Here is an 18,367-nt window from a genome sequence, read left to right on the forward strand (position 1 = left end):
GAGCCTTGTTGGGGACCCTGAGGGGACATCGGGGTCCTGTTGGGGACATTGGGGCGGACACTGTGGACTCTGCCCTGGCCCCACGGGAAGTGGGGAGTGGTGATGTCACCTCTTCCTGTTTCCCCTGTGCGGCTGCGCCCCGTTCCTGCGTGTCCCCAACTGCCACCTGGGCGAGTTTGTCACCCGGAGTGTCCCCGGAGTGTCTCTGGAGTGTCCCTGGAGTGTCCCCAAGGCATTTCTGGAGTGTCCCCAGCTGCAATGGAGCCCCTCGAGGTGCGACAATTCTGGAATGGTGAGGGGGGGAGACAGAGGGGACACGGGGGTGACAGAGGGGACACGGGGGATGGTGATAAAAGGCAGTGAGGGATAGAGGGGACAAGGGGGTGGCGGGAGTGATAGGGGGTCACAAAGGGGACAGGAGGGCATAGGAGGAAGGAGGGAGGTGACAGAGAGGTGGGGGAGGACAACAGGAGGCGGCAGGTGGTGGCAGAGGTGTCAGAGAGGGTGACAAAGGGACAGAGGGCACAGCAGAGCCCTCCTGGGAGAGGACAAATGGGACCCCAGGAGGGCACAGGGGCCACTCCAGGAGGCCACAAGTGCCACCATGTCCCTGACACCTCCCCTGTCCCCTCCCCAGCTGTCCCCGGCCCTGCTGCAGCCACAGGACAGTGCTGTGGCCATCCTGGGTGAGCTGCTGGCCACCCTGCCCAGGGAGAACGAGATGCTGCTCGGGTCTGCAGTGAGCCTGCACCAGGACCTGGAGGAATTCACCAGGGAACTCCGGGCCGCCCTGTACCGCACTGATGGCACCTGGCGGTGCTGGAATGTCACCAACAATGATGAAAACCCTCTCAACTCCCTGAGCGAGGCCCTGGTCGCCTATGAGAGCACCCCAGGGGCCCCCCAGAAGCGTGTGATGTGGCGGTTCATCAGCTGGTACATGTCACTGGGAGCGCTCAAGGACAGCTGGGCTGAGCTGGCAAAGAAAGCCACCAAGCTCCGTGACACCTGCAGGGAGGTGGCCACTGAGGCCGACAACATGGTGGCCACTGCCACTGCCCAGGCCAGGGACCTGCAGACCATTGCTGCTCGTTATGGGACAGCTCAGGAAAACATGGTGGAGCTGGGTCAGGCCCTGGGCAGGGAGGAGGGGGCCGAGGTGGTAGCCGGGCATGAAACCTGGGCGAGGAGACAGACCATGGTGGCTGCCAGTGAGGCAACAAGGGCCACCATGGTGAGACAGCGGCTGGAGGTGGCCCTGTGGCTGCTGGAGCGCTTGGTGGCTGCGTGTGACAAAGCCACCGTGTTCCCTGAGGAGCTGTCGCGCCTGCCCAGAGAGATGGAGGACACCCTGGAGGGGAGAAAGAAGGAGTCCTCCAATGTCCCTGAGGCCTTGGTGGCCAAGGCGGCCGTGGCCAAGCAGCTGTGGGAGGCCAACGCCCGCCAGGCCGTGGCTCACTTGGTGAGGACACTTCCAGACGCCATCAAGTTCTTGTTCCCTGCTGCTCCCTCCAGCCCCAGTGCCTGTGGGGTGGCCGAGCGGTGCCAAAGAGCCATCGAGGACATCCCAAGTCTTGTTCGACCCCTGGAGCATCCCCAAGGTGTCCCCAAGGTACCGCCAGTGATCCTGGAGCTCCAAGATGTGAGATGTGGGGGGGAAGGGGGGACAGAGGGTGCAAAAGGGGACAGGAGAGAGTGGCAGGAAGTGGGGAGGTGACACAGTGGGGGAAGGGGGCAGTGGGGCATGAGATGTACACAGTGTGGAGCAGACACAGGGGCGGGGTGGGGGTGGCAGGGGAGAAGGGGTCAGGGTGTGCGGGGGGCAGGGGGTGTCAGAGGGAACAAGAGGCTGACAAAGGGATTGAAGGGACAAAGGGGACCTCACAGGGGCAGGAGGCTACCCCAGGAGGCTGTAAGTTCCACCATGTCCCTGACACCTCCCCTGTCCCCTCCCCAGCTGTCCCCGGCCCTGCTGCAGCCACAGGTCACCATGGTGGCCATCCTGGGTGAGCTGCTGGCCACCCTGCCCAGGCTGGACGAGGAGATGCTGTTGCTCAGATATTCAGTGAGACTGTACCGGGACCTGGAGGACTTCACGAGGAACATCCGGGTCACCCTGTACTGCACTGAGGGCACCTGGTGGCGCTGCAATGTCACCTCCGATAATGATGGCCCTGTCACATCCCTGAGCCAGGCCCTGGCCACCTACAAGAGCACCCCAGGGATCACCTGGGATGATGTGACAATGGCAGCCAGGAAGTGGCAGAGGTCGGCGCATGTGCTCATGGACAGGTGGGCCAAGCTGGCCAGGGCAGCCACTGATCTCTGCATCACCTGCAGCGATTTGGCCACCCAGGCGGCCGACAGGGCGGCCACAGCCACTGCCCGGGCCAGGGAGCTGCAGGACAAGGCTGCCCGTGATGGGACAGCTCAGGAAAACATGGTGGAGCTGGGTCAGGCGCTGGGCAGGGAGGAGAGGGCCGAGGTGGTGACTGAGCGTGAAGCCCAAATGAGGAGAGAGGCCGTGGTGGCTGCCAGCGAGGCAACAAGGGCCACCATGGTGAGACAGCGGGTGGAGGCGGCCCTGGGGCTGGTGGAGCGCTTGGTGGCCGTGTGTGACGAAGCCACCGCGTTCCCCCGGGAGCTGCAGTGGCGGCTCAGGGACACCGAGAGCACCCTGGAGGGCACAAATGAGGCTTCCCCCGATATCCTCAAGGCCTTGGTGCTAAAGTTGGCCATGGCCGAGCGGCTGTGGGAGGCCAACAACCGCCTGGCCAAGGATCACCTGCTGGGGACACTTCAAGACATCATCGTCGTCTATTTCACCAGTGGTCCCACCAGACCCAGGGCCTGTGAGGTGGCTGAGCAGTGCCAAAGAGCCATTGAGGACATCCCAAGGCTCCTTCAACCCACAAAGCATCCCCAAGGTGTCCCCAAGGTGTTCCCAGTGAGCATGGAGCTCCAAGAGGTGCGACAGAGGGATGGGGGGAGAGGGGGACAGAGGGGACACTAGGGGGTAAGGAGGCCATAGGTGATGGGGCGGACATGGGGAATGGTGGGAGGGGCCAGGGGGTCACAAAGAGGGCAGGAGGGAGTAGATTGAAGGGGGGAGGTGACAGAGAGGAAGAGGGGAAAGGGGGGAAGGGGGCAGTGGAGGATGGAGGGAATGCTGTGGGGAGGGGGCACAGGCGTTGGCAAAAGGGACAGCAGTGGGAGCAGGGGGATGGCAGAGGGGCACGGGGTGCGAGGGGCTATGAGGGAAGGGGCAGTGGGGGCCAGAGGGGAAAAGAGGCTGACAAAGTGACAGAGGGGACAAAGGGACCCCTCAGGGGCCAGGGGCCACCCCAGGAGGCCATAGGTGTCACCAGGTCCCTGACACCTCCCCTGTCCCCTCCCCAGCTGTCCCCAGCCCTGCTTCAGCCACAGATCACCGTGGTGGCCATCCTGGGTGAGCTGCTGGCCACCCTGCCCAGGAGGGACGAGATGCTGCTGCCCGTGTCTGCAGTGAGCCTGTACTGGGACCTGGTAGACTTCACCAGGGACCTCCGGGTCACCCTGTACTGCACAGATGACACCTGGTGGCGCCGCAATGTCACTTCCAATGATAAGAATCCTGACACCACCCTCAGCCAGGCCCTGGAAGCCTGGGGGAGCAGCCCAGGGATCACCTGGAATGATGTGACAATGGCCACCAGTGAGTGGCAGGGGTCGGTGTCTGTGCTTGTGGACAGGTCGACCCGGCTGGCCAGGGCAGCCACCAAGCTCCACAACACCTGCAGAGACGTGGCCACTGAGGCGGCCGACAGGGTGGGCACCGCCAGGAGGCGGCTGGATGATGCTGCCATTTTTGTAGGAGATCAGGAAAACATGTTGCAGCTGGGTCAGGCCCTGGGCAAGGAGGAGGGGGCCGAGGAGGAGGACAGCTATAAAGCCCAGGACAGGAGAGAGGCCATGGAGGCTGCCAGCGAGGCAAGAAGGGCCGCCATGGTGAGAGAGCGGGTGGAGGCGGCCCTGGGGCTGCTGGAGCGCTTGGTGGCTGCGTGTGACGGAGCCACCGCGTTCCCCCGCGAGCTGCAGCGCAGGGTTGGGGACATCAAGGCCACCCTGAAGGGGACAAATGAGGCATCCCCCAATGTCCCCGAGGACTTGGTGGCCAAGGTGGCCGAGGCCGAGCGGCTGTGGGAGGCCAACGCCCGCCTGGCCAAGGAACACCTGCTGGGGGCAGCTCCAGACATCATCAAGTTCTTGTTCAATGGTGGTCCCAACAGCCCCTGTGAGGTGGCTGAGCGGTGCCAAAGAGCCATCGAGGACATCCCAAGGCTTGTTCAACCCCCGGAGCATCCCCAGAGCGTCCCCAGGGTTTCCCCGGTGAGCATGGAGGCCCAAGAGGTGCGACTGGGGGAGGGGGAACAGGATCTGGGGGAGGAGAGGGGGACTGAGGGGACACTGAGGGGGAAGGGGCAATTATTGGGGATGGAGGGATACATGGGGATGGTGGGAGGGGACAGGAGGGAGTGGCAGGAAGGGGGGAGGTGACAGATGAGTGGAGGGAAAAGAGGATAAGGGGGCAGAGGGAGATGGGACATACACGGTGGGGAGGTGACATGGAAGGTTGGTGGGTGTGGCAGAGGAGGCAGCATGGGATGGCAGTGGGTGGGAGGGGCTACGAGGGGAGGGGCAAGGGGTGGCAGAGGGAATAAGGGGCTGACAAAGGGATGGAGGGGACAAAAATGACCCCTCGGTGGGGGCGGCCATCCCAGCACGGCCTAAGTGCCACCAGGTCCGTGACACCTCCCCTGTCCCCTCCCCAGCTGTCCCCGGCCCTGCTGCAGGCACAGGTCACCGTGGTGGCCACCCTGGGCGAGCTGCTGGCCACCCTGCCCAGGCGGGACGAGGAGATGATGCTGCTGCTGATGCCACCAGGGTGCTTGCACGAGGACCTGGGCGAATTCACCTATGAGCTCTGGGAAACCATGGGGTACACTGAGTGTCGCTGGCACCACTGCAAGCACCCTGACAGAATTCGTGACCCTGTCACCTCCCTGAGCCGGGCCCTGGCCGCCTACGAGAGCACCCCATGGACCACCTGGTTCAATGTGAGGATGGCAGCCCCCGACTGGCAGTGGTCAGTGTCTCTGCCTGTGGACAGCTGGACCAAGCTGGCCAGCAAGGCCAAGGAGATCTGCAATGCCTGCAAGAAGGTGGCCATTGAGGCAGCCTCTGAGGAGGCCGCCGCCAGAGCCCGAGCCAGGAAGCTGCAGGCCAAGGCTGACCATTATGGGACAGCTCAGGAAAACAGGGGGGAGCTGGGTCAGGCCCTGGGCAGGGAGGAGGGGGCCGAGGTGGTGGCCGGGGGTGTAGCCCAGGTGAGCATATTGGCCAGGGTGGCTGAAACCCAGGCAACCAGGGCCGCCAGGAAGAGAGAACGGCTGGAGGCGTCCCTGGGGCTGCTGGAGCGTTTGGTGGCCGCGTGTGACGAAGCCACCAAGTTCCACCAGGAGCTGCAGCAAAGGGCTGGGGACATCAAGGCTGCCCTGAAGGGGACAAATGAGGCATCCCCCGAGGTCCCCAAGGACTTGGTGGCCAAGGTGGCCGAGGTCGAGTGGCTGTGGGAGGCCAACACACACCTGGCCATGGGTCACCTGGACGGGATAGTTCGAGACATCTGGAAGTTCTATTTTGAAGGTGGTCGCGATAGCCCCACTGGGGTGGCCGAGAGGTGCCAAAGAGCCATCGAGGACATCCCAAGGCTCCTTCGACCCCAACCACGTGCCCAAGGTGTCCCCAAGGTGTCCCCAGTGAGCAGGGAGCTCCAAGAGGTGTGACAGAGTGGGGAAGGGGGTTGGGGGAGAGGGGGGGAAGAGGGGGATGGGAGGGACACAGAGGGTGGAGGGTGGTGGCAGAGGGGACAAGAGGCTGACAGAGGGATGGAGGGAATAAAGGGGACCTCTTGGGGGCTGGGGGCCAACCCAGGAGGCCGCAAGTGCCACCAGGTCCCTGACACCTCCCCTGTTCCCTCCACAGCTGTCTCTGGTCCTGCTGCAGCCACAGGTCACTGTGGTGGCCACCCTGGGTGAGCTCCTGGACACCCTGCCCAGGGTGGACGAGGAGATGCTGGTGTTCATGTCCCCAGGGTGCCTGTACTGGGTTCTGGAGGAATTCACCAATGAGCTCTGGGCCACCATGAACGGAACTGATGACACCTGCAGGCATCAAAATGTCACCTCCAATGATGATGACACTGTCACCTCCCTGAGCCAGGTCCTGGCCGCCTACAAGAGCACCCCATGGACAACCCGGAAGCCTGTGACAGTGGCAGCCAGCAAGTGGCAGGGGTCTGTGGCCGCGCTTGTGAAAAGCTGGGCCCAGGTTGCCAGGAAGGCCACCAAGCTCCATGACACCTGCAAGAAGGTGGCCGCTGAAGTGGCCAAAAGAGCAGCCACCACCACTGCCTGGGCCAGGGAGCTGCAGGACGAGGCTGCCCGTGATGGGACAGCTCAGGAAAACGTGATGGAGCTGGATCAGGCCCTGGGCAGGGAGGGCAAAGTGAGGAGAAAGGCCATGGAGGCTGCCAGCGAGGCAACAAGGGCCACCATGGTGAAACAGCTGATGGAGGCGGCCCTGGGGCCTCTGGAGCGCTTGGTGGCCGCGTGTGACAAAGCCACCGCGTTCCCCCGCGAGCTGCAGCGCAGGGTTGGGGACATCGAGGCCACCCTGAATGGGACAAATGAGGTGTCCTCTAAAGTCCCTGAGGATTTGGTGGCCCAGGTGGCCATGGCTGAGCGGCTGTGGGAGGCCAATGCCCGCCTGGCCAAATATCATCTCCTGGGGACACTTCAAGACATCATCGACTTCTATTTCACTGGTGGTCCCACTGGGCCACGTGACTGTGCAGTGGCCGAGCTGTGCCAAAAAGCCACCAAGGATATCCCAAGGCTCCTTCGACCCCCAGAGAGTATCCAAAACATTCCCAAGGTGTCCCCAATGAGCATGGAGCTCCAAGAGGTGCGATGGGGGCGGGGGAGAGAGAGACGGAGGGGACACTGGGGTGGAAGGGGGGCAATGGGGGAATGGAGGGGAAACAGGAAGGATGGCAGGAGGGGACAGGGGGTCACAAAGGGGACAGGAGGGAGTGGCAGGAAGGGGGGAGGTGACAGAGGGGTGGAGGGGAAAGGGGGGGATGAGGGGACAAGTGGGCAGTAAGGGCACATGGGGGCTGGGGGGAGTGGCAGAGTGGACAGCAATGGCAGCACTGGGTGGAACGGGCTATGAGGGGATGGACAGGGGGTGACAGAGGGAACGAGAGGCTGACAAAGGGACAGAGGGGACAAAAGGGACCCCTCAGTGGATGGGGAACACCCCAGGAGGCAGTAAGTGCCACCAGGTTCCTGACACCTCCCCTGTCCCCTCCCCAGCTGTCCCCGGCCCTGCTGCAGCCACAGGTCACCGTGGTGGCCATCCTGGGTGAGCTGCTGGCCACCCTGCCCAGGCAGGACGAGGAGATGCTGCTGCCCGTGTCCACAGTGAGACTGTACTGGGACCTGGTGGACTTCACTGAGAACCTCCGCGTCACCCTGTACTGCACAGATGACACCTGGTGGCACCGCAATGTCACCTACAATGATGATGACCCTCCTACCTACAATGATGGTGACCCTCTCACCTCCCTCAGCTGTGCCCTGACTGCCTACCAGAGCACCGACTGGACCACCTGGGACCGTGTGACAACGGTGGCCAGCAAGTGGCAGGGGTCGGTGTCCGTACTTGTGGGCAGGTGGGCCCAGCTGGCCAGCAGGGCCACCAAGCTCCACAACACCTGCGAGGAGGTGGCCACTGAGGCGGCCAACAGGGTGACCACTGCCACCACCCGGGCCAGGAAGCTGCAGGACAAGGCTGCCCGTGATGGGACAGCTCAGGAAAACATGGCGGAGCTGGGTCAGGCTCTGGGCAGGGAGGAGGGGGCCGAGGTGGTGGCCGGGCATGGAGCCCAGAAGAGGAGAGAGGCCAGGGTGGCTGCCAGCGAGGCAACAAGGGCCATGGTGAGACAGCGGCTGGAGGTGGCCCTGTGTCTGCTGAAGCGCTTGGTGGACACATGTGACAAAGCCACTGCGTTCCCCCGGGAGCTGCAGTGCCTGGTCGGGGACATCGAGGCTGCCATGAAAACGATAAATTGGGCATCCCCTGATCTCCCTGAGGGCTTGGTGGCCAAGGTGGTCAAGGCTGAGCGGCTGTGGGAGGCCAACGCCCGCCTGGCCAAGGGTCACCTCGTGGGGGCAGTCCCAGATGCCATCAAGTTCTTGTTCACTGGTGGTCCCACCAGCCCCCGTGCCTGTGGGGTGGCCGAGCGGTGCAAAAGAGCCACCAAGGATATCCCAAGGCTCCTTCAAACCCCAGAGTGTCCTCAGAGCATCCCAAAGGTGTCCCCAGTGAGCACGGAGCTCCAAGAGGTGCGATGGGGAGGTGGGGGAGAAAGTGGGACAGAAGTGACACTGCAGGAGGGAGGGGGCAATGCGGGGACAGGGGGGCTGGTGGAGGGTGGCAGCCGGGACAAGAGGCTGACAGAGGGATGGAGGGACAAAGGGCACCCCTTGGGGGCAGGGGGCCTATCCAGGAGGCCACTACTGCCACCAGGTCCCTGACACCTCCCCTGTCTCCTCCCCAGGTGTCCCCTCCTCAGCTGCAGGTGATGGTGGACGTGGTGGCCATCCTGGGTGAGGTGGCGGCCACCATGACCGGGCCACACAGGGCCACCTGCCTACACAATTCGCAAGACTCCCTGCATGAAGACGTGAAGAACTTCATCCAGAGCCTCCGTAAGATCCTGAACCACGGTGGTGTCACCTCCCTGGGCTGGGCCCTGGCCACCCTCAGGGCAACCCCTGGGACCACTTGGGCCGATATGAGATTTGCGGCCAAGGCACGGTGGGAGTTGGTGGCCAAGCTTGTGGACAGCTGGGACCAGCTGGCCAGAGAGGCCACCAAACTCCGAGATGTCTGCGGGAAGGTGGTCAAGGCCCGGCAGCTGATGGTGGCCCTGATCAGTGAGGACGTGAACGGGGAAATGGCCCCGCATGATTCCCAGGTGGCCGCAGCCACCAATGAGGCCATGGGAGAAGATGGGGTGGCCACCATGTGGCCAATGGCGGCCACCAGGTGGGGACATTGGGCAGTGGTGGCCCTGGAGCCACTGCAGCGCTTGGTGGCCGCGTGTGACAGAGTCACCTTGTTCTACTGGAACATGGAGTGGCAGCTCAGGGACATTGAGAACATCCTGAAGGGGACAAACGAGGCCTCCCCTGATGTCCCCAAGTCCAAGCTGGATGAAGTGGCAGAGTCTGAGCGGCTGTGGCGCGCCAGCACCCGCCTGGCCAAGGATCATCTCCTGGGAATACTTGAGCTCATTGACAACATCCTCTTGAGTCCCTCTGCTCGCCAAGGTGTCTCCAGTGGCCCTGGAAGCCGTGCGGTGGCCGAGCTGTGCCAAAGAGCCATCAAGGACATCCCAAGGCTGCTGCGGGGACAGTGATGTCACTGCTGTGACTTCATCAGGGGAGTGATGTCACTGGGGAGACTTGTGGACACTTGGGTGCCATCAGCTCCTTGTGTCACCAAGAGCTCCTCCAGTGCCACCAGTTCCTCAAGTGCCACCAGCTCCTCGTGTGACCAAGAGCACCTCCAGTGCCACCAACTCTCAAGTGCCACCAGCTCTTCGCGTCACCAAGAGCCCTCAAGTGCCAGCAGCTCCTCAAGTGCCAGCAGCTCCTCGTGTCAGCAAGAGCCCCTCAAGTGCCACCTGCCTGGGGCAGAGCTGGTGCCACTGTGGTGGGGGTGGGGCCATGTCCCTGGTGCTACCTCTGCAGTGTCCCTGTGTTTCCGGAGAAGGGACAGAAGGGGTGGCAGAGGGGACGGGGGGTGGCAGGAGAGAACAGGGGGTCACAAAGCAACATAGGAGACAGCAGAGCCCTCCAAGGCAAGTGCCACCAGGTCCCTGACACCTCTCCTGTCCCCTCCCCAGGTGTCCCCTCTGCAGCTGCAGGCTCTGGTGGCCGTGGTGGCCACCCTGGGTGAGGTGGTGTCCACCCAGTCAGGGCCACACAGGGGCAAGTTCTGACACAAGTCCCCAAACTCCCCGCATGAGGACCTGGGGAGCTTCACCCAGAGCCTCCGTAGCACCCTGAACAACAGCAGTGTCACCTCCCTGGGCCATCGTGGTGTCCCCTCCCTGGGCCGGACCCTGACCACCCTCACGGCCACCCCTGGGGCCACCTGGGCCGATGTGAGAGCCGCGGGCAGCGCCTGGTGGGAGTTGGTGGCTGCGCGCGAGGAGAGATGGAAACAGCTGGTCCAGGAGGTCACCAAGCTCCGTGATGCCTGCGAGGACGCGACGCTCGCCTGGGCCAGGGACCAGCAGGACAAGGCCACCCGCAGGGGTCATAAATGACAATTTAATAATTGGCTTCTGCAATTCAGCATTGGTTTCTGCAATTCTGCATTGACTGCTGCAGCTCTTCATTGTCTGCTGAAGTTCTTCATTGACTTTTGCTAAAAAATACTTTAACAAGTGTTTTGCTGCGGTATACTTGATTATTGATTATTGATAATTCCTTGTAGCGGCTTGCTGGTACAATATAATCAATGAGTTTATCTTTGTAGCCAATTTAGTGCTGGAGTAATAAATAGATATTATATCATAGGCCTTAAAATATTAAAAATAGACAAATATTAAATAGACAAACAATAAATATTAAAATAGGGACTATGCAATGTTAAAATGCTTTTGTGTAACTGACTCAGGTGTAAAACAATTCCCTTGTTTCTCACACCTGGGCCCGGCCTCTCCAGGTGGTAACAGTGACACAAACCAGAGAAGAATTCATTAATTGATCCTGAAACAACGGGATGGAACCAGGAGAAGAAATCAAATATATTGCCCTACTCTACAGAATGTCCTGCAGACAAGTCAGAGATTCAAACCAAACAACAGTTCCTGGAACATCCAAACCACTCAGGGATGTTTGAATAATGTCTGAACTCAGGAATGTGTTTGTAGCCCAGCGGTGGAACTGGATCTGGAGAACAACGGGTTAAGTTAGGGGAAAGTTCCTTGGCCAACTGTCAGAATCCTTTTATTGCCGTTATTAAACATTTACAATTTTCAAAGAGTGAACTTTGTTTCTCACACCCGGCTGTGGTTTGGGGGCCCCCCCACTGCTGAGCACTGACCCCGCCCCGGGTGTCGCTGGAACCCCCAAAAACCGCAGCCACCACCAGCCCTTGTTGGGGGTTGGGTTTTTTTGTTCTTTCCTTGTTTCTTGTGCATTTTTTCCCATGGAGTTGCTGAGAGGCGCTGATGGCTGAGTGCTTGAGAAGGCGGGGAGGGGGAACTCCTCTGGTTTTTGGGAGTTTCTCTGGGAGGGGGGCACAGAGATAGCGGGAGAATGGGGGGCAGGGGTTGGGGGCAGCCTCTCTCTGTCGCTCTTTGGCATCGGAGCAGGGCGGCCAGGCTGTCCCTGCAGAGAGAATTCACTGGCACCGCTGGAGCTCAGCCCTGAGGGACCGACCACCGTCTGCTCGTGTGCCCCGGGAATCCTCAAAGTCGTGTGCTCTGGGAATCCAGAAATTCGTGTGTCCTGGGAAACCTGAATTCCAGGTATTCTTGGAATCCTGGACCTCGTGTTCCCCAGGAATCACGAACTTCTTGTATCCCAGGAATCCTGAATTTCGTGTGTTTGGGGAATCCTGGATTTCGTGTACTCTGGGAATCCTTAATTCCGTGTGCCCCGGGAATCCTGAATTTTGTGTGCTAGCAGTACATGCTAAACTATCTATCAACTATATACAACCCTTTCTAACCTATTTTTCACAATTTCCCCCTCTAACTATTTGATCAGACTTCCCGCCTGCATCAACCTTTTAAAACTCAACTTCTACTTTTCTCAGTTTCCCGCAGTGTTCAAGCACATCTCTGGCACTTTGATCCCTCTGCTCTTTCATTAACATGACTTTTTCACCATTTTTCCCTTCCACGTTCCCTTGCACCATGATGCTGCTGTGGACAATGCTGGTCACTATCCGGACTAGACACGGAATTGCGCCAAATTTCACAGGAGCACAAACACAGACACAAGCACGAGCTCTGTGTCTCTGTCCCGGGGCAGGGGAAGAGCTGCCCGCTGCTTCTCAGCGTTCTTCTCCCCTTCTCTCTTGCCAAAGCCTTCACTTCCCTTCTCTGTCCCAAGCTCTCACCTCCCTCACGCGGCCGCACGGCTTCCCCTGCCCCGCTCAGCCCGCAGCTGAGCAGGAGAGCTCTGACTTCTCTCACAGAGCAGAACTGAAAGAGCTTCCCCTGAGAGTTCTCTGCTTTTAACCCCCTGTGCTCTCAGAAGCATGTCCATATCCTCCGTAGCCACACCAAATGCCAATATTCCAATGTCAGCACTTATTAGTTTAACCATCAAACTCTCAAAAATCTCACTTCCTTTTCAAAGCAAAATAATCCCAGAAATTATAATCTTGATTTGCTATATGTTTCCAACTTTTGAATAAGGTTTTCTATTGCCGAAAATGGGTCAATACAATCCCCTGAGCATTCAAATATTTTTTATTTTTCACTGTATACACATCAGCTTCCAGTTTTTTCTATTGATCAATATGAATGGGGAGTTTCTGGGATCCACCTGGTGTGTGTGTGTCATTTGCTGCCAGATATCTTTTACATGGTGTTTCTCCCACTTCAATAGGATACATTTTCCCTTTTCTTGATCAACACTCTTTCCTGATTATTGTTGATTTCAGCTTCCACTCTCCTTCCCTTGTTTTGGGTACTACCATATTTTTCTTGATGTAATCAATTTAAAAATATCTTCAGGACCTAAACTAATACTGTCAGTTTGTCCCATGGCCAAATTTTACTTAAGTGTGTCCCCCACTCACCCAACATTTGGTCTAATTGAACTATTTTGTAATGTTTTTTCACCATATCAATAAAAAGATTCTTTCCATATATTTGTCCCTCTCTACCCCTTTGTCTTTTCAGTTGCACTTCTTTCTCGTTGAATGCATCCTCTAAGTTGGTTTCACTTTCTTTTCCCAAACACACCCATCTTTCTTTCACATGGCACTCTCCTGACATCTTCTGGCTGGGGATTGCAATGTTTTTAACCAGCTGTGAAAAATGCATATTTTATGATTGGCTTTTTGCAAATATCAAAATGAATTCTATGTGTTATGTTAGGAAGTTATACTGTATTAATTTTTTTAAGTAGTGTGCTAAATACAGTTTTAGGTTATAACATAATGTTAAAATAGAAAGTATGTATATGGGATGTTTGTTAAAGAAAGGAATGAGGTGCTTGCACCAGATAGCAGCCACAGGACACCTAAATCTTTCAGAAAAAAATAATTTATTGCTCTCTTATTGGAAGAAACAAACTTCTTCCTGCCTCGCTCAGCCCTGAAGTCGGGATTCAGAGGAAGAAGTTGACACTGACCAGACAGAATCCTTTGTTTGAATGGAATTTATGCATCATGTATGAGGTGAATGAATACGCAACAGGCTATTGCTTTTAAGGGTTACTCCTCTGTCAACATGTGCCCTTTTTGGGCTTATTTTCCGCAGCAAAAGGTACCCAGACTGTCTATAACTCTTTGTATTTATTTTCTTGTATTGTGCTAATACCAGTTGTCCAAATTTAATTACTCCAATTATATTAATATTTTTATAACCATTTTATTACTATTAAACTTTTAAAATTCTAAAAACAAGTGATTGGTGTTTTTCACAATAATTATGAGACTATGATCAATGGCCCCATGTTGGCCCATGTCTCTGCTGTGGTCATGGAACTCACAGAGGAGATGAGGAGGATGAGGGAGGAGGTGAGGAAGATCAATGCAGCACCCGTGCGAGTCACAGGCCCCACAGTCAGAGCCCAACGTCCCCCAGCCCGACAGAGAGGGTGCACCCCACAGGCTGACCTGTGGTTCTGTCTGTGTGACCATGGGGGAGACACGGGAAGGTGGGATGGGAAACCCACTTGTGTTGGGAAGGATGAAAGTTTGACAAGAAAGTCTCACAGGTGTGTGAGCTGGGCAGAAAGGTTTTTGAATGTGGAATCTGAAGAAGGAATAGAGATGGAAGCAAGTTTTGATATAGAAGAAAAGAATTGCTGAGCCAGTCTTACTGGATAACCAAGGAGGCAAAGTCTGTGTTAGTTAGAAGGGGTTTTTATGGCTTAGAGCAAAGGACAAACCCACCCCAAACAAGAAGATGTTTTTACCAAGCAGAAACATTACACAGCCAAACAAGCCTGCAGATGTTGCAAGCAGAAAAAAGGCCTCAGAATTTTCCACTGCAAGAAAATTGGAAAACATCTTCTAGCTTAAACTGTAATGTACTAACTTTTAGTGATTGGAGAACAGTAACATGAATATGGTAATTATAGCAGTTATGGAAGGCTATAGGTAAAAGTTAAGGTACAGATTGGTTCTGCTGTATTGAGATGCTCAGCAAAGAAAAGTATATAATGCATTGTAACCAAAATTGAAGGGTCTGCAGGCCTGCCTGCAGCTGGAGCTGACAGCTGTAGACACAGGCTCTGTCACCCACGACTCTGGACTGCTGTAACACCTTGGATGTAATAAATTGCATTTTGAAGAGCCACATGGAGTCTCACATCCCTCATTTCAGCTCTTATGGTGGCACCCAACGTGGGGCACCATTAGTCAGAGCCTAAATGAGGGATGCGGGTCTCCAGGCCTGCCAGCTGCTGGAGCTGACAGCTGTAGGCACAGGCTCGGTCACCCATGACCCTGGACTGCTGTAACACCTTGGATATAATAAATTACATTTTGAAGAGCCACCTGGACTCCTGCATCTTTCAATCTGGCTCTTACGGTGGCGCCCAACGTGGGGCACCATTAGTAAGAGCCTGAACGAGGCATGCGGGTCTCCAGGCCTGCCTGCAGCTGGAGCTGACAGCTGTAGGCACAGGATCTGTCGCCCATGACCCTGGACTGCTGTAACACCTCGGATGTAATAAACTGCATTTTGAAGAGCTGCCTGAGGTCCCACATCCCTCATTTAGGCTCTTACACCCCCTCATCCACATCTGAGACAGAAGGGTCCCACTGGGATCTCCGATAGCTACAAAATCCAGACCTCCATGAAATCGCATCAAACTTTGTCCAATGAACCAGCAGGGATCCCACATCTATTGTGCAATCATCAAAAAGCACTTGGCCTCCCACAAGAGGCCACGCCTCCCTAGAGAATGCCTCTGAAGCGTTGGAAAAAACCCCTTGCTCTCTGGCCCACAGAAATTATCTTTCAAAATCACTTCTGGAAACGGAAACCTGTTTTTGCTCCATGAGACCCATCCAGAGGTCCAAACCCAGAGAATCCTCCATGAAACCCACAGGATTTGCCGTTATCTCAAGAGCTGCAGGCAAAGTGCCAAAGGGCTCACAGTCACCAAGCCAAAACTGGGACAGGGAGTAAAACCATATGACCTCACCCATGGCTGTTCCACACATGGCAGCCACCAGATGTCGCTACAGGACAGGAAATAACATGACATGGACACACCGCTCTCCCAAGGTAAAAAAGGGCACTTTTAATTTCTGACTTCTACATTTATAGATTTCTAAAAGTGACCCTGCATTAGAGCTTGAAAGTGCCACCTCACCAATGACACTGGACAATCCATCAGTCCATCAAATTTCTCTTCCTCCTCCATAAAGGAATGCAAAACAATAAGAAGATATATACATGAAGTGTGTGAGAAAGTTCGTTACAAGAATGTAAACATCAAAAGGCTCAGAAAAACTTAAAAAATTAGGGTGACAGTGCAATGTTTTTTCCTTTTCTTCTGTTTCTGAGCCCATCAGTGCCTTGCCCCATGACTCAGAGATAACTCCCTCCAGGAGCCATTTCTGTTGGATGGGCAATCAAGGACCAATCATGACTCAGAATGATATCAGCCCATTGGGAGATGCTCCACCCAGGGGGGAGGAGCTCAGCATCCCCACCTGGATACAATCTGGGCTTTGGGACAGAACAGGCAGCCCTTACCCACTGGTTTCCAGAGGACAAACGCTATTAGATCTCTTCAATGGGATCACAACATCAACGAGACCATTTCATCTGGACTGCTGCCACCACCCTAACCAGCAGGGTGTCAGGTTATATTCTGACTCCATTAGTGGTTTCATTTTGTATTATTGCATGTCTTTTGGGGTTTTTTTTTCCCTTTTCCTAATAAATTGCATTTCTGACTTGGAGTCTCACTGGTTTTGCTTTCAAACCAGAACATTGTTTTGGCACCCAAAGTGGGGCAGCAAGGTTTTTGCTCAAGGTCCTGGCTACACTGGTTGGGTAATGCAGAAGGACGGGGAAACTCCTTGTGTACCACAAGGAGACCCATTTTAAGTGAGATCTGTATGTAAGGTTTCATTCTGTATGTTATATATATCAATATCTATATATCTGTTCTATACATTATTATGTACATTATACATTTATATATATTTTTCTTTGTTTTTTTTCATGTAGTTTGGGGTTTTGTCCCTTTCCCTAATAAACGGTATTTCTGGCTTGGAGTCTCTCACTGGTTTTGCTTTCAAACCAGAACAATTGGCCACTGGCGATGGTTGTTTGGCTTCATTGACCAATTGGATCCATGTGTGTGTTGTGACTGTCTGGCAAGGGCCATGGGTTTTTCTTAGTAGTAAAGGATGGTATAACAAAGGGATTGATCAGCCTGCTGCAATCATGGAGTCAATGCTCATTATTCCCCGCTGGGCACCGCTGCTACAACAGGGACTGATGATTTTTCTGTCAGCACTGGACAGTCCTTTTTCCAATGCCCCCATTTCTTACAGGGTGCACTCTGAACCTTCTCCGGAGGGGAAGCTTTCTTGGGTGACTTTTCCTGAGTTGCCTTCTTGTTAGGTTGGGATTAACTCTTTCAGTTGGGCCCCTTTCTCAAAACACCTTCCAGGCAACCTCCAGGAGTTTATCCATGTCTTCAACTCCCTTTATCTTTTCTCCTTATGTCATTTGAAGCCTGACCCACTCAAAACAAAACCAGATGTGCTTTGCCATCAGCTGACTCAGGATCTACATCAGTATATTTGATGGCAGATTTTCTTTACCTGTTTTAAAAATGGCTGGGCAACTCATCATCATTTTGCCTCACTTGGTGAAGCATTGACCAATTTACAGCTTTAGAGACCCCATGTTTTAACCCACATTCCGCGAGGCTTTGATATCATTTTAATTTTGCCATCTGCTCGGGTGTATTTGCCTCCCACCCAGGGTTTCCAAGGGGAAATATCTCAGTGACAGCGCCTTGAAGCAGCTCCCTGGCTGTGCTCCCCTCAAGGAACGTTGGGGTGGATTTATTGGGCACTCATCTCTTGATGGGGTCAGTGATGTGTCTGACACAGAGTTCAGATCAGACCAGGCTGATTTATAGAGACGATATTAATAATTTATTTATTTATTTATAAGCTGTACAGTGCACACATGAACTGATAGATTATATTGCACCAACCAGCAGCTACAAGAAATCACCGATAATCAATATCAGTACCAAATACCATATCAAATTGCTGGTGATCAACAACAATGTGCAAAAGGCAATACAAAAGTGCAAAAGGCAATTATTAAATTGTCATTTATGCCCCGGCTCTGCTGCAAGAACAGTGCAAACCTGGAAGCTCTTGAGGGGACTCATTCACCCTGTCCTCTGTCCCTGAGTGTCCTTGAGTTTCCTGAGTGTCCTCGGAGTGCCCCAGAGTTTCCCTGAGTGTCCCCAGTGTCCCTGAGTGTCCCCAGGGTTTCCCTGAGTGTCCCTGAGTATCCCTGAGTGTGGCCCTGACTGTCCCTGACTGTCCCAGAGTGTCCCCAGTGATGTCATTCCCATCAGGATTTGGGACAGTATCATTGAAAATTCCCCAGATTTATCTCAAACACTGCACGGGGAGGGCACAGGTGACAGCAGCGATGTCCCTGATGATGTCACTGCCCCTATGTGAAACTTTCCTGCAGCAGCCTTGGGATGTCCTTGATGGATTTTTGGCACCGCTCAGTCACCGTGCGGCTGCCAGGGCCACCAGGCCCACTACAACCACCACAGGGACTCAAGAGGATGTTGTCCATGTCCCCAAGTGTCCCCAGCAGGTGATCCTTGGCAAGGCGGGTTCTGGCCTCCCGCAGACAGTCAAACTTGGCCACTTTGGCCATCAAGGCCTGGAGGACATCAGGGGACGCCTCGTTTGTCCCCTTCAGGATGGCCTCGATGTCCCTGAGCCGCCACTCCATGTTCCAGTAGAACAAGGTGGCCTTGTCACACGCGGCCACCAA

The 18,367-nt window shown here is 55.5% G+C and overlaps 1 protein-coding gene across 1 annotated transcript; it reads left to right on the forward strand.

Moving 5' to 3' along the window:
- Positions 1–258: 258 nt before the first annotated feature.
- Positions 259–11,375, forward strand: LOC141725788 (uncharacterized). The gene is made up of 10 exons (XM_074529814.1): positions 259–273; positions 659–1,117; positions 1,244–1,612; positions 1,979–2,413; positions 2,459–2,968; positions 3,280–4,389; positions 4,812–5,819; positions 6,025–7,005; positions 7,416–8,447; positions 8,663–11,375. Exons 1-10 carry the CDS (start codon positions 259–261, stop codon positions 9,524–9,526), a joined length of 6,783 nt encoding a protein of 2,260 aa, XP_074385915.1. The 3' UTR covers positions 9,527–11,375.
- Positions 11,376–18,367: the final 6,992 nt, after the last annotated feature.

The sequence above is a fragment of the Zonotrichia albicollis genome, chromosome 31, assembly GCF_047830755.1.
Source record: "Zonotrichia albicollis isolate bZonAlb1 chromosome 31, bZonAlb1.hap1, whole genome shotgun sequence".
In the NCBI taxonomy this organism is placed as follows: domain Eukaryota; kingdom Metazoa; phylum Chordata; class Aves; order Passeriformes; family Passerellidae; genus Zonotrichia; species Zonotrichia albicollis.